Source organism: Gekko japonicus, unplaced genomic scaffold (genome assembly GCF_001447785.1).
Source record: "Gekko japonicus isolate JY-2015 unplaced genomic scaffold, Gekko_japonicus_V1.1 scaffold760, whole genome shotgun sequence".
In the NCBI taxonomy this organism is placed as follows: domain Eukaryota; kingdom Metazoa; phylum Chordata; class Lepidosauria; order Squamata; family Gekkonidae; genus Gekko; species Gekko japonicus.
This window is the reverse complement of record NW_015169798.1, coordinates 660,820-675,193: the sequence shown is the minus strand read 5'-3', so window position 1 is coordinate 675,193 and position 14,374 is coordinate 660,820. Positions and strand designations below refer to the sequence as shown.

The following is a 14,374-nucleotide window of genomic DNA, read 5'->3' as shown; positions in this document are numbered from 1 at the left end:
TTAATTAGTATTGTTAGAGGATTAGTTAATTGTTAGGACTGAGTGGTTGATATGTGAATGTTTGAACATATGTATGTGTGCTCAAGAAGGAAAGGGGAATAAACACAGTAGGTATTAGACACACAAAAACATATCTCCAAATTTACACAGATCTCTACCAATGCTCCCTCTTGTAAGCAAAAATTAAACTGGCATTTTTACTGGCATTAAAACTGTGAACTAGCAATCTGGCTACTGCATAAATGAGTTTGCTTTGGAGCCATCCTTCCTGAGCTAAGACAAAAATGTGTGAGCCAGAGGCTAAAAAAACTGTGAACTAGATCACATTAACTCAGCTTAGAGAGAACACTAGTCTCTATTTGTCCAATATATTATAATATTACCCAGAGGGGACTGAGTATAATACAGTTGCTGAGAAAGCCGCAGGATGAGGAGGAGAGGGGGGAAATTTTGTGGGTGCAAAAAGTTCATACACCTAATCTCGTACTCTCTAGTTTTGGAAAGATGGGGACAGCCTTATATAGAAAGTGGCATGTGTCATGATTTTACACATCTGATCTATCCTGCAAGTAAATGTACAAATGATTTTTTTAAAAAAGAGAGAAATACATGCTCAGGACACTGAAGTTCAGCATTAGCAAATGTTGTAGGAGGAAAATAATAACCTCAACAAACACACTTGTGATTATTTAAACCTTCTTAAGCTCAACTGCCTTGATGTATACAGCATTCTGTTTGAGCAGTGCAATCTTTTATATCTGGATGTCCAGTGATACTTTGAATAACTCTGCAAGAAGGCCTAGAGTATATTTAATGTCAGTTTTAACAATTTAATAAATAGGCCTTTTACCTCACTACTTGAGATCTTGTGTGCACAAGTCATATACATGTGTCTGAGAACTATAGTGTGTAGTGGCTAAGACAATGCTCTGTTTTATCACCCAAACCCTGTGAGGTAGACTAAGCTGAGAATGAGTGGGCCAAGTTCAGCCAGCAAGCTTCTGTGGGAGGGTAGGGATTTGAACCTGGGTCTCCCAGATGCTAGCCTGACACTCTTAAGCACTACACCATACTGGCTCTCAGCTTTCCCTCCCCCTGGCAGCCTTTCCCTGGGAAAAGTCTATCCAAGGTGCCAAAGTCATGTGGTATCACATCATTCAGATAAGTTCTGTGGTGGCAGCTGCCAGGCCCATCCGAGTCTGGCAAGTTGTATGGAAGCTGCCACTGGGCCCAGGCAGGCTGTTAGGCATCAAGTCATCCAGTAACCATTATTGCACCTGGGTGAGTCACATCAATTGCATGGTAGCAAGTTCTCAAAGATTGCTGTGACAGACTGTACTTTTTAAGAGACTTAGAAGTGCTGTACAAACAGCTGAAAGACTGAAGGGTTAATTCTTCACAGAAACAGCCTTGAGTGACAGGCTCTTCCCAGCAATCTGATTGGTTAGCATCAGCTGAGCAAAGAAAGTCTTGAGAGAGCTGGACACTGAGAAGAAGTCAGTCAGATCCCTGCCTTAACTGAGAAGAAACGTGTACTAAGACTGTTTATGAATAGCCCTGACAGAAAAAGGATTAAGTGCTGACAGTCAGATTTCTACCTTGACTGAACATAGTCTGAATTCAGCAGCAGCTGAGAGCCCTGACAGGCAGAGAAAGAGTTTGGCAAGAAAGATTGGGTAGTAGAGAAGACTCCCATTCAGGCCAAAGGAAAGGGGATAAATCTAGAGAGAGAAGAAGATTCCCTACCCAGTCAAACAGGGAGAGTTATTATCTCTGAGGAGTACAGAGATCCTTGGTCTGGTGTAATTAGAAACTGCCTGTAGAGACCTTAAAAGTCAGTGAACAGCTCAAGAAGAGTACTGATGTTCCAAGAGAAGGGGTTTGGGTACTGGGAAGAGGGTACTAGCTGTCCAGACACCAAAAGAGTCAGTGGTTATTCAAATAAAGGGAAATCGAGTGTTTGGGAAAACACTGGAACAAAAGCCTCTCAATATAAAGATCTAAATAACTGTGAATAAATTAAGAACCTCTCATTAGCCTGATATATAAGATCAAAAGTCTGTACCTATAATAGTTTTACTTCAGTAATTTCAACCCCTGATTTCACCTGACCTTTCCCTTGGATTTAAATAAAACCTTTTGTTATTTTTGATTTTTAAAAGCGTCTCAAGTGCCATTTTCAAGCATTTAAGTTAAAGGAAGATCCTAACTCTTCCCTCAAGGTCCTGGGCTGAGCAAATAGTCAAAATATATCTTACTGACAGGGTGGGACTGCCAAGTTTCTTCAAGGGAGAAGAAAACACATTAGCAGGGCTGCTCAGTCAGTGAAGGGCCAGAGAAATGGAGGGAAAATCCAGCCTCCGAGGGAGGGAAGTGGTCCATCATAGTAGCTGACCAGGGCCAAGGCCCAATGTGTCCCCCCTCCAGGGCAGGAGGCAGGGAAGCAGGGGTAGACTGGGAGGTCAAAATATCTTTGGAAAGGGGCCTTCCCCTGTGCTTTTTACTGACAGAAACTAAGGTTTGAGGGCTGGTAATATTGTTGTGGTTGCCTAGCAACTCCCCACCAGGGCTACTAAGAGGTCATTCCTTTCTTAAAGGTACAGGCATTGCTATTATTTTGGGTGGGATTTAACTCCCTAATGTAACTTTTTAGAATTTAGATTTTTCTGCAAACCTGGAGTTTTTTCAGGTTTGTAGGAAGATCTATCTTGGCCCCGGTCACATGGGCTGGAAAATGTGTGTGGGGGGGAGCGTGGCTGTTTGCCCGGAGCAAAATAACCCGCGGCTGCGCAATCAGACGTCCCCTCGAGGTTCCGTGATTAGGGGAGAGGTGCCAATCACACAACGCGGCAAAGAAGCGGCGCGGCAAACGGGGCTGTGTTTTGGGTTTAAACTGAAGTGTGCGCATGCGCCGTTGGGTCCCATGGAGACTTGGAAAAAAACCTTTTTACATGTCGTACCCCACCCTCACCCACGAACCCCCTGCCTGCTCCATGGCCTTTCCCTTGAGTCCCCGCGTCGTCGTCACGCCCCCCCTCGCCCCCAGCTCTCATGCCTTGCCCAGGAGGTGATGCCGGCGTTGCTCATCCCAGGAAGGTGCCGGGGGGCTGGCTGGTGCGAAGCTCTCTCCCCCTCCCCCACAACGACTCGTCTGCTCTTCTTTCCTCTTCATCTGAATTGTGCTAGAAGAGAACGGCGCTGCTGGGAAGGGAACCCTGGGGTGGGGTGGGGTGGGGTGGACACACCTTTTTGCGAGGGGACATGGGCGGGCGCCGGATGCCACTGGAAACACGATCAGACGCCCGCCCTTGCCCCGCGGTTACCAGAAACTAGTACCTCGGAGGTACTAGTTTTTAACTGCGCATCTTTGGAGGGAAGCCTCGGGTTCACCATGGGAGCTCTACGCTTCCCAGATGTGGCGCTGTGATCGCGCCCGGAAAATCCGCCTATCATCCGTCTCAGTAGTGTGGCTACTACTCTGTGTGACCGCAGCCCTTGTCTGTTTCATGGCTCCAGTCTCTGGATTTAAGTATCCACAGATTTGGCTGTGTTGAAAATTAGATATATTGATAATTTTTAGGAACCAAAGCCAGCAATGAGTGTTTTAAAGCTAAACAACTTTAAACCCTTTTGTTTATGAAACAATTAGCCATTTGCACTTAACAATCCAACATTAGAGCAATCCCTACTTCCCAGGAAAGTACCACTATAGGGGAGTGTGGGGGCAGTGGAGGCCCGGAGGGGGATTCACTGCTCCTCTGTTCTCCTGGCTGTTCACCTGGAAATTGGGAACCTAGCTAATTGCACAAGGCAGATGGAATGTAGAAGTAATGTGGTCAGCACTCCTGTGGCAAACCCAGGACTGTTAATGTTATTCCTGCATGGAGGACACATCTGCTGATATGCTAAATTCATCATGTGAAGCTACCTTGGCAAAAAGGATTTCACATTAAAACAATAAAAAAGGGATGACATGTAGGGCAGTGCAGGAATCTCCTGCCTGGAGATTGGAAACCCAGAAGTGTTTGGGTGCTAAGAGAAGTCTGGTGACTGCCTACTACGCAGTCAGTTAGCCTTGAGAAAGGGGGAGAGGCAGATAGCATCAGTTCCTGCAAGCTTGGATCCTGTCGTCTTTGCATTGCCTGCACCCCTGCACCCCCACACCCCAAGTCCCTGTTCGGGCGCCACTTGAGGTGCTGCTCCTTGGGGTGTGGGGGTGCAGGGGTGCAGGCAATGTAAAGACGACAGGATACAAGCTTGCAGGAACTGATCTGAAACCTCTCGGCTTCTCAGCATTTATTTTATACACCTTTCTTCCCCCTTCTCCCTCCCTCTCCCTCCGTAAGGGAGTTACAAACATTCGAGCATCTTTTTGGAATGTGTGTGTGTGTGTGTGTTTCCAGGCAGCTGTCCGCTATCTGCCTTTCCCCCTTTCTCTCAAGGCTAACTGACTGCGTAGTTTAGGCAGTCACCAGACTTCTCTTAGCACACAAACACTTCTGGGTTTCCAATCTCCAGGCAGGAGATTCCTGCACGGCCCTACAGGGGAGGGGGTTACTTGCAAAACATTTGTTTTTAAATAGCATGCACATTCTTATGTGAAGTCTTTTATCACACATTTGAAACATGAGCTATGAGGGCTTCAGAAATTCTACCATTACGATACTATGACTATGCATGTGTTCAATAAAAACATTTGTACCAGTGCAGTAGGTAGTATGTTTGATCAGGACTGCGGATAACTGGGTTCAAATCACTACTTGTCTTAAAACTGGGCCAAACTAGATAATATGCTGGAGTTACATGATAAGAGCTTCCACATTTTTAAAATTTAGTTATCAGCATGTGAGATCCTGATATGGATCAGGACTGTGGCTCAAGTGGGGTTTAAATCTGTTCATGTGCTATTTTTCTGATCTAAAATGGACCTAGGGAGCCACTATTCGTGCCTCTGGGGAAACATACCAGTACAGATATAGGTACCCTGTGTTTCCCCAGCAGGGTAAATAGTGTCTCCCCACTGCCATTTTAGCTTGGGGAAAATGAGCTCCTTGGAGGAAAGGTGGAATAAAAAACATGGCATATATACAATGCTTCGTTTTTTAACAGCACACCAACTATCCAGACTCTGTAACATACAGTCTGGCAGAAGGACTGTACAGTTCTGAGATTAGTGGTTCAGGCCGAAACCTGGCAGATGGAATTGAAATCTTTATCTGTAGCTGTTCTGGGAGGGAAAAAACCCACTCTAGGACCCTGATGAAATGTTGCCAGACAGGACTAACTTATTTGTGAGTAATGGCCAATCGCTGGGCAGTGATGAGAGGAAGAGCTTTGAGTGGGAAGCCCTGGAAAGCTGGTTTAAAATATTAAATCAGAAACCAGTGTTTTCTAACAATGAGCACTCTAGCAAATGCAAGGCCCTGGAGGCACATCCGATTCAATGTTTAAAGCAGGGTGTACTTGCATTGCGGGAGGTTACTGGAGAGAAGGAAGGTGGACCAGCAGTTCCCACAGAATGCCTTATATTGTAAAGCTTATTTTGTTGATTTTTTGCTTGGTCCTTCTTGGGGAGAGCAGAAAGCACAGGAGGAAGAGATGGACAGGACAGATAGAGATGCAGAAGACAAGGTAAGGAAGGGACTGTAACGAAGTCAAATGATCTCTTTCTCTGTGTTTTCATTATATATTTTCACTGGAAAAATAATGTGTGGAGATCTACAGGTGTTCTGTACTTAAGCACTGTTAGGTGTGTCTAAAAAGGACATGCATTCTATTTGTCAGTGTGAGAAAGAGGCAGGATAGATGTTTCCCTGAATTAATTCTAAACCACTTCCCTTAACTTTTGAGAGCTGTTGTAATGGATCACGTTTGTAAGCATTTTCAGAGATAAACAGAGCACTGAATAAATTATTGGATATAAATGTTGAAGACGAAAGCATTATCAACTGTGCAAGTACTCTGAAATGCTGCAAGTTAAGTTGATGGGTCTGGTCTGCATTACAGCCAAAGACTGAAGGAGTGCAAAAGGAATCAAACCTAGAGTCCTAAAATATATTTATAAATACCTTTCCTGTTGCACAGTAGAAGTGAACTGGCCAAACATATGCATGCCTATTCACATAGAACCACTATTTAGTGGGGGTTTCTAAAAAAGTTGTCAACGATAGCTGTTTATTATGTTTACCTATTAGACAGGCATTCATTGGTATGGCTGGACAAATCATATAGGGGTTGCCAGATTCTCTTGTCATTATGTTTTGGGGGGTGTGCAAATTGGAGACTTTCACTTCATTTTTGGACTATTAGGAAGGGAAAATATGTACTAAAGAGCTAAAAGGTCTTAGTAAAGTTGATCAGATTTAGTGTCACAAAGGCATGCTGAATGGTTGATGTCAGAAAAGATAATCTTCCGAAACTGCCAAGCGAGTTTGAGTGTATTATCTCTCTTTGTTATGTCATCCAGTGGACTGTGGCATCTTGTGACCTTTTGCCTTGTAAACAAAGATGGGTTAACCCATCTCATTAAATGGAAACCCTACGGCCATTGCCTATTCATTAGGTGTGTGTTCTTCAGCATGACCCTCTGAACTCACAGTGTTCATGGAAGAGTTGCTAGTGTACTACACAGCTGGTGCAAAACACGCATTCCTGGCAAATCCATAGCAGAGCAGGGCTGCTGCCTAACTGTTTAACAGGAGTAGATACTTAGCGTTATAAATACACTGTTCTCAGGTTTTGCACATGGGATTATTGCTGCCATTGTCTCGCTAAGTAAGATCAACACAGTGGATGCCATGTTACCTTTTATTTGGCTAAGATTGGTAGTGAACACTTACATTCTGTAGTTTAGCAAAAGACCTCACCTTGCCAGCGTCATGACATCTGTGGATCAAACTTTCTACTGTTTAACAATTCAGTCCTATATAGAGTTACTCCAGGTCCTAGCCCATTAATTACAATGGACTTAGACTGCAGTAATTCTGCATAGGATTGCATTGTACATCAATGAGAACTCTGCTGTTCATTACAAAGAATACTCATAAACCCATTAATGATTTATAATCTAAAATATTACAAAAATAAACCATTTTAGGATGCAATTTACTGATTCTGTACAGGGCCCATTCTTTTGGAAGAAACCTCATCTGCTGAAATCCACAATGGTTTCAGTGAAGCGGTGCTTAGTGGATTTCACCCTTTGTTTCTGTTGAAGACTGAAACCCCCACCCCTTTATCTGAACATGATGTGTGTAATTAAACACTGGAGGCTAGCTCCTACTACTCTCCAATTTAAGGGTCATAAGGACTGATTCCTGCATATCATTTTTTCACTTCATGGAAAAATACTTTACTAAAATACTGATGGGAATGAACATTTTCCACGGGTTCCTGCCTGTTCCTGTCTGATCTACAAAAATCCAAGTACCAGTGGCATCCAAATGTAACCTTTTTCATATGGCTTGCTCTCTGATGAAAAAGCACTGCACTAGAATTGTGCCATAGTTGCATTAATAATAATTTTTAAACTGCTGTGACTCCTTTGGCATGAATAAAAGGGGCACTTACTTTCCAGTCCTTTCCAGGAAAAACAACAAAACAAGGATCTAAGTAACTGCTTCTTCCTTCACTATACAGGGCCATATATACAGTCTGCATGGTTGCCTATTCACTAAACTATAACACATAGTATAGTAGTGTATGATCATTCACTGTCATATACTTGGGTGAATGATTGTGTGAAGAAATGGAACAACACAGTGTATGACCGTATGGAGAAGCTATGCACAGTTGGTTTTAATGAACAGGATGCGACACATTTGAATAAGAGCTATTTTGAAACCATGAGAGTTAGTTATATATGGCTACATTGAAGTACCATGTAGTCAAATAACAGTGCGTTCATAATAATCTAGCTGCCCCTGTTTACCAGAAGCAATGTCCATTTTTATTGCCGTTCTCTCCTAAGTCACTGCCCCAATCTCCCCACCATTTTTTGTCTGTTGGGGAAAAAGATTAGGGGGGGGATGTAGTTTGCTAGCATTGTAATTTTTCTGAATTCTAGAACTGAAGTGCCTGAATGGGGGTAATGAGCATAACTTGTCACTATTGCACATGAACACTAAAGCACCATGTGGTGTATAGCCTGCCATGCCAAGTGCCATATTTGCTGAAGCAAATCATGAACTATTGCACATTAGAATTATAGAACAATTGTTTTCCAACTATATTTTTAACGAAAAGAACACAGTCTTTTCTTCCAGGATGGTAAAGGTCAAGTTACTGAACAGTCCATCCTAAATATAACAGGCAAGCCGTGCTGGTGACGACTCACCTACTTTCCCATTGGCCACTGGGGAAGCTGCCTTGGTGTCCTATTGGTCCATCCTGCTGGCTGCTCCATTCTTATCCCCCCACTTTTGACATGTTGCACCTTGGGAGTTGTAGTTCTCAGCTGGCCTTACTGTAATCATAGCAAAGGGAATTAGAACTACAACTCCCAAGTTGGGAGTCTCAAAAGGCCGTGGAGCACTAGTAGGGAGTCAGTTAAACTGTTAATCAGTTGAAGTGTTAAACAGGAAGCAGCTTTGGAATTGAAAGGGGCTGGGGGAAAGAAGGCCTGGACATCTCTCTGAATTACAATTGATCTCCAGACTACAGAGAACAGTCCCCATGGAGAAAATGGTTGCTTTGAAGGGTGAGCTCTATGGCATTATACCTCACTGAAGTTCTTCAACAAACCTGGCCCTCCCCTTAGTATTGCTAACCTCCAGGCAGCACCTGGAGATCTCCAAGATCAGTTCTCCTGGAGAGAATGGTTACTTTGGGCAATAGACTCTATGGCATTATGCCCTGCTGAGGTCCCTCCCCACCCCAAACCCTGCCCTCCCCAGGCTCTACCCCTCAAATCTACAGGTATTTCCCAACCCAGAGTTGGCAACCCTGTAACTGGCTATGGAACCGCTTTCCAGACCCTTGAAACCCACAGAACATGGCATAGGAGGAGGTGCTTTTCTACCTTAGCTGCCACTACATAGCCCCAAATCAACATAAATCAGGGGTGGAGGGAACCATACCTGTTACCATGAGGTTCTCCTCGCATATTGCCCACTTGGGGCACCAAAATGACTTGAGACAGCCCTGCCTTATAGCTAAGCAGAAGGAAACATGGCTTACCTCCCTATATTTTCCCCTTCCCTCTGCTGCCCCGCCAGCCACAGCCGGGACACTCACATGGAGCCTCTTTCTAAAGCTCATCGTATTTCTTCCCACAGTGGGCCTTACTCCTAGTGAATACAGAATAGAACACACACAGTAGAGCCTTCAAGTAATACATTACAAAGGGAAGGCACTAAGTCAACAAGTGCTTGGGCATCATAAGCATGTCCCCATGTTGCTCTGTGAAATGTGGCAGGGTATTTAGAATAAATCTAAATCTAATGTATGACAAGTGATGCTAGAATTTTGGCTGTTACTACCGCTTTTCAATATATGTGCTAGATGTACAGAATGCACAAACCAAGTAGGCAGCTCAGAAGTTTACATGCTTCACAGCTGGGATGGACAAGCCAAGCTTTAATCTTGCCTCTCCTCCAGCAGGGCATTCCATAATATCTTCCCCTGGCCTCCTTTTTATCTCCACAGCAACCCTGTGAAGTGGGTAAAGCTAAGAGAGAGATTGACACAAGGTCACCTAGTGATCTTCATAGCAGAGTGGAGATTTTTTTGAGCCAGTCTCCCAGATCCTAGTCTGAAGCTCTTAAGTGCCACACCCGCACTGTCAGAGAGGGAAGAGTCAGCTGGCAGCAGAGGCACAAGCAAGTTGAGATTAGGGTGCCTCAAGATCAACTCTGCTGAAGTTGTAGTTCACAGTGTAAGGGAGGTGGCAAATTTTGCTCTACCATCTTTTTCTCATTTATTGTACATTGTGTGAGCCGCCCTGGAGTCTCTGCAAGAAAGGCAGGCTATAAATATATGAAACTTGTATATAATTTTTTTGTGTCCAGTTTTCCATCCAGAGAGCTCAAGATGCCATACACGAATGATTCCTTTTTATCCTTGCAGTAACCCTATTTGACGATGACTTGTTCAAGGCCACCCAGTGACAGTTTCCCGATCCAGAGCTGTCCACAGGTTCCCATGCTTTCTGCTTTACCACAACAGTGTCCATAAGGCACTACACCACTCAGATGCTTTTCCTGGGCACTGTTTGGAGTATTGGAATCCAATCGGGGCTTCTAAGGTTAGAAATTCACCACCAGTCAGAGTTAACAAGGCACAATATGTGAGGAAACATGGGGTCCTGAATGCTGGAAAAACCTTCCCATATTTTCTGGAATGTCTAGGAGCCCATCCTAGGTACATCGCAAGCCACCGCTGCCAGCATTTGTGAGAACTGATGCGGACCATTTTCCTCCTACAGCCAAAAGTCTGCACAGGGGAAATAATAGGTTGGAGACATAGGTACTTTGCAGGACCGCAATGATACTGAAATCTTAGAGCTAGCACTTTATGTTCATTTATGTTCCCCCTCTGTCTTATTCTATTAGGCCTTCAGGAATTAATAGGAAGTATTTTCCTTGACTGTTGTTCTGAGTTTGTTTTAAACAATTTCTAACTATTAATATTTTACTTTTAAACTTTTGTTTGAAATAAGACTTGATTTATTTTCATTAAAGGTAAAGTAAAGGTAAAGGACTCCCTTGCTCGAAAGCTAGTCAAATCCGACTCTGGGGGGTGGTGCTCATCTCCGTTTCCAAGTCGAAGAGCCAGCGCTGTCCTAAGACTTCTCTGTGGTCATGTGGCCGGCATGACTAAATGCTGAGGCGCATGGAACGCTGTTACCTTCCCACCGAAGCGGTACCTATTTATCTACTTGCAATTTCTTGCTTTCAAACAGCTAGGTTGGCAGGAGCTGGGGGCAAAGACGGGCGCTCAATCCGTCACATGGCACAAGGATCTCAAACTACCAAACTACAGACCTTCCAGTCTGCAGCTCAGCATCTTAACCTCTAAGCCACTGCGGCCCCATTTTCATTAAAAGACAGTAAATACATTATGGAAATAATGATAAATACTTGGGTAGCAACACTCCCACACTTGAACACAGATCTTTTAATAAGGCTCAGAAAAGTATCTAGCAATAACAGTTTACTCATACACACCTCTCACATGCAAAAATTGCATAGGCATGGTAACGTGCTGGTGGACTGAAACGACTCTCTCACATACAAAAATCACATAGGCATGGTAAAGTGCTGGAAGACTGAAACGACCTTACAAAAAAATCATTCCTGCCTGGCCATCAGTCAGTTCAGAAGCCCAATACAATCATGTGCAGAACTGCCCTTCTATTTTTTTTTTCACCCATGCACACCAACAGTAGGAAAACACCTGAAAAGTGCTCTTAAGTGGCCTGTGTGGCCTATTATCCCAGCATGCCTCAGGAGGAAAGCTGTACAGCACAAGAGCCAGAAGCACTCTTACGCTTATAGCATACAGTGCTCAAGACTTAAAAAGATGAAACATTCTCGCCCTTCTACCAGAAGCCCCCATTTGCAACATAACTATGAGGGGGAGCTACTTTCATGCACGTGTCTCAAAGATGTGAAAGCTTTGAAGCAAATACAATGTGCACAGAAATATGCTTGGGGAAATTCTCTTCTGAATAGGCTTTTTGTGACACCCTGTTTCACCAGCAAAAGAAAAGGGAAAGATACATGGTTTATTACTGGGGACATTTTCTTCATATAGGGATGCCAGCCTCCAGGTGGAATTTGGGGATCACCCAGAATTACAGCTCATCTCCAGACTGTGAAGGTCAGTTCCCCTGGAGAAAATGGGTCCGTGGAGGGTGGACTCTATGACACTGTACCCTGCTGAGGTCCCTGTCCACCCCAGGCTCCATCGCCAAATCTCCAGGAGCTTCTCAAACTGGATCTGGGAACCTTAGGGGCCCCCCCCATCCCCCTCCAGTGGCCAGGGGGGACCTGGCAACCTTATGACATAAAATCAGCCAAGCACATCTGAACTTTGGAGCTGCTCTGGCTGAATATGAGCCATCTGAACACACTTCTGTTTTAGCTGATAACCATGCAAAAGTACATTCATTTTTTAAAAAAGATTACTGTTATTAATTGCCCTGACCTGGATAACCCATGCTAGCCTCATCTCATCACATCTTGGAAGCTAAGAACCCTGGTTAGAAGATGAATGGGTTTTTATACCACACTTTTCTTTACCCTAAGGCAGGTGTGTCAAACATAAGGCCCGGGGGCTGGAACTGGCCTGTCCAGGGCTCTTATCTGGCCCGCGAGCCACTCAGGGGCAGGTGAGTAGGCAGAGCCACTACGACTGTGGCTTCAGCACAGCGAAACAACCTCATTTGAAGCAGTCAAGCAGAACCCCTTTGCTTCATGGGGCCTTGCAGTGAGGACACACCACCTCAGAGCTTACCAGCTGCTGTCCTTTATAAAGTTATCTCTGGTACCTGGCATTACATTATATGGCACACATGGTCCAGCCCAACAGAGTCACATTTATGTCAGATCTGGCCCTCGTAAGAAATGAGTTGGACCTCTCTGCCCTAAGGAGTCTCAAAGTGGCTTACAATCACATTTATTTATTTATTTCCCTTCCCCTCCCCACAACAGGCACCTTCTTAGGTAGGTGGGGCTGAGAAGATTCTGAGAGAACTATGACTGGCCCAAGGTCACCCAGGAGCCTTCTTGTGGAGAACTGGGGAATCAAACCTGGTTCTTCAGATTACAGTCCACTGCTCTTAACCACTACACCACACTGGCTGGTTAGTGATTGGATGGGATGGGATACCACCAAGGAAGTCTAGGGCTGCTACATAGAGGCAGGCCATGGCAAAGCACCTCTGAACATGTCTTTCCTTGAAAACACCCCTGGCACCCCCCCCCCATAAGTCACCTACGACTTGACAACACTAAATATATATGTTTATATATAAAAAGGTAAAGGTTTCCCTTGCTCGAAAGCCAGTCGAATCCGACTCTAGGGTTGTGGTGCTCATCTCCATTTCAAAGCTGTCCGAAGATGTTTCCGTGGTCGTGGCCGGCATGACTAAACACCAAGGTGCACGGAACACTGTTACCTTCCCACCGAAGTGGTACCTATTTATCTACTTGCAATTTCTTGCTTTCGAACTGTTAGGTTGGCAGGAGCTGGAACTAGAGACGGGAGCTCACTCCGTCATGCGGCGGCAACTCGGGTCTCGAACTGCTGAACTACCGACCTTCCACAGCCTGCAATTCAGTGTCTTAACCACTTGAGCCACCACAGCTCCTTATGTTTATATATAGTTGTGTTTATCCTGCCCTTCCTCTGAAGAGCTCAGGTGGCATATGAGGCTCCTTCCCCATCATTCTATCTTCACAACAACTCTTGTGCAAGGTTAAGCTAAGAGATGGTGGAATTTGTCTATTTTTCTTCTTTAAAAGATACGCCATCTGCAGAACTTCACCCATAGACCCTGTATTAGGTTTGTCCATTCCTGGCTCAAGGAAATCAGCTTTGCCTTTAACACTTGCACAGTGTGTTTTGGTCGCAGTGGACATTATTAGCTGTTACAATTGCTTACCTATGTTGGAATATATTGTATTAAAATTCACTGTGTACTGAGGCTAAAATAGTTTGAATATACAAATAACTCTCAATAAAAATGTTACAGACTAGGAAAATTCTACAGATGTACCTTTCCTCATGTCAGAGGAAACCAAATTTCTGCTATCACCCAGTGTGGCTATTGACACAAGTAAATTTACAAGCTAGATATAGCCTATGTTAATCTATACAGCACAAATATGAAGCATACCTGTACCATAGACTTGAACCAGTTTAAGTATCATTTTATGTCTCCAAAAGACTATGAATTACAAGTCTGGAAGAATATGAAGGAATTTCCTAACATTTTCAGCACCCTCATCAAACTATAATTCCCAGGATGCTGTGGGGATGTGTGACAATCTGACAGAAAAATTATACATGTTTCTCATGAAGATAAGCCTTTACTCTTTTCCTCTCCACATGCTAAGAACTTCTACCACAAACTAATGTATTTGGCTGTGGATCCATGGTAGAGCATCTGGTTGGTATGTAGAAGGTCCCAGATTCCCCAGCATCTTCAGCTAAAAGGATCAAGTGGTAGATCATATGAAAATCTCTGCATGAAACCCTGGAGAGCTGCTGTCAGCCTGAGTAGACAATACTGGCTTTGATGGACCAATTGTCTGATTCAGTATAAGGCAGTTCATGGATGTGTTCAATCTACCTTCCCAAACATCCATGGACATAATTATAGCAAACCCCACAGGTAAAAAGAATAAAATGTGTTGCTTGCTCTTTAAGT

The 14,374-nt window shown here is 44.1% G+C and overlaps 1 protein-coding gene across 2 annotated transcripts in view; it reads left to right on the top strand.

Annotated features, from left to right (window-relative positions):
• The first annotated feature begins 5,219 nt into the window (after nt 1-5,219).
• The window catches only part of LOC107115387 (gamma-aminobutyric acid receptor subunit rho-2), a 70,932-nt gene continuing 61,777 nt past the window's right edge, over nt 5,220-14,374 (top strand). For both annotated transcript variants that reach the window (XM_015417082.1, XM_015417081.1), the window contains exon 1: nt 5,220-5,631. In XM_015417082.1, the coding sequence (XP_015272568.1) occupies nt 5,414-5,631 (218 nt within the window). In that variant the 5' untranslated portion in view covers nt 5,220-5,413. The remainder of the gene's footprint in view (nt 5,632-14,374) is intronic.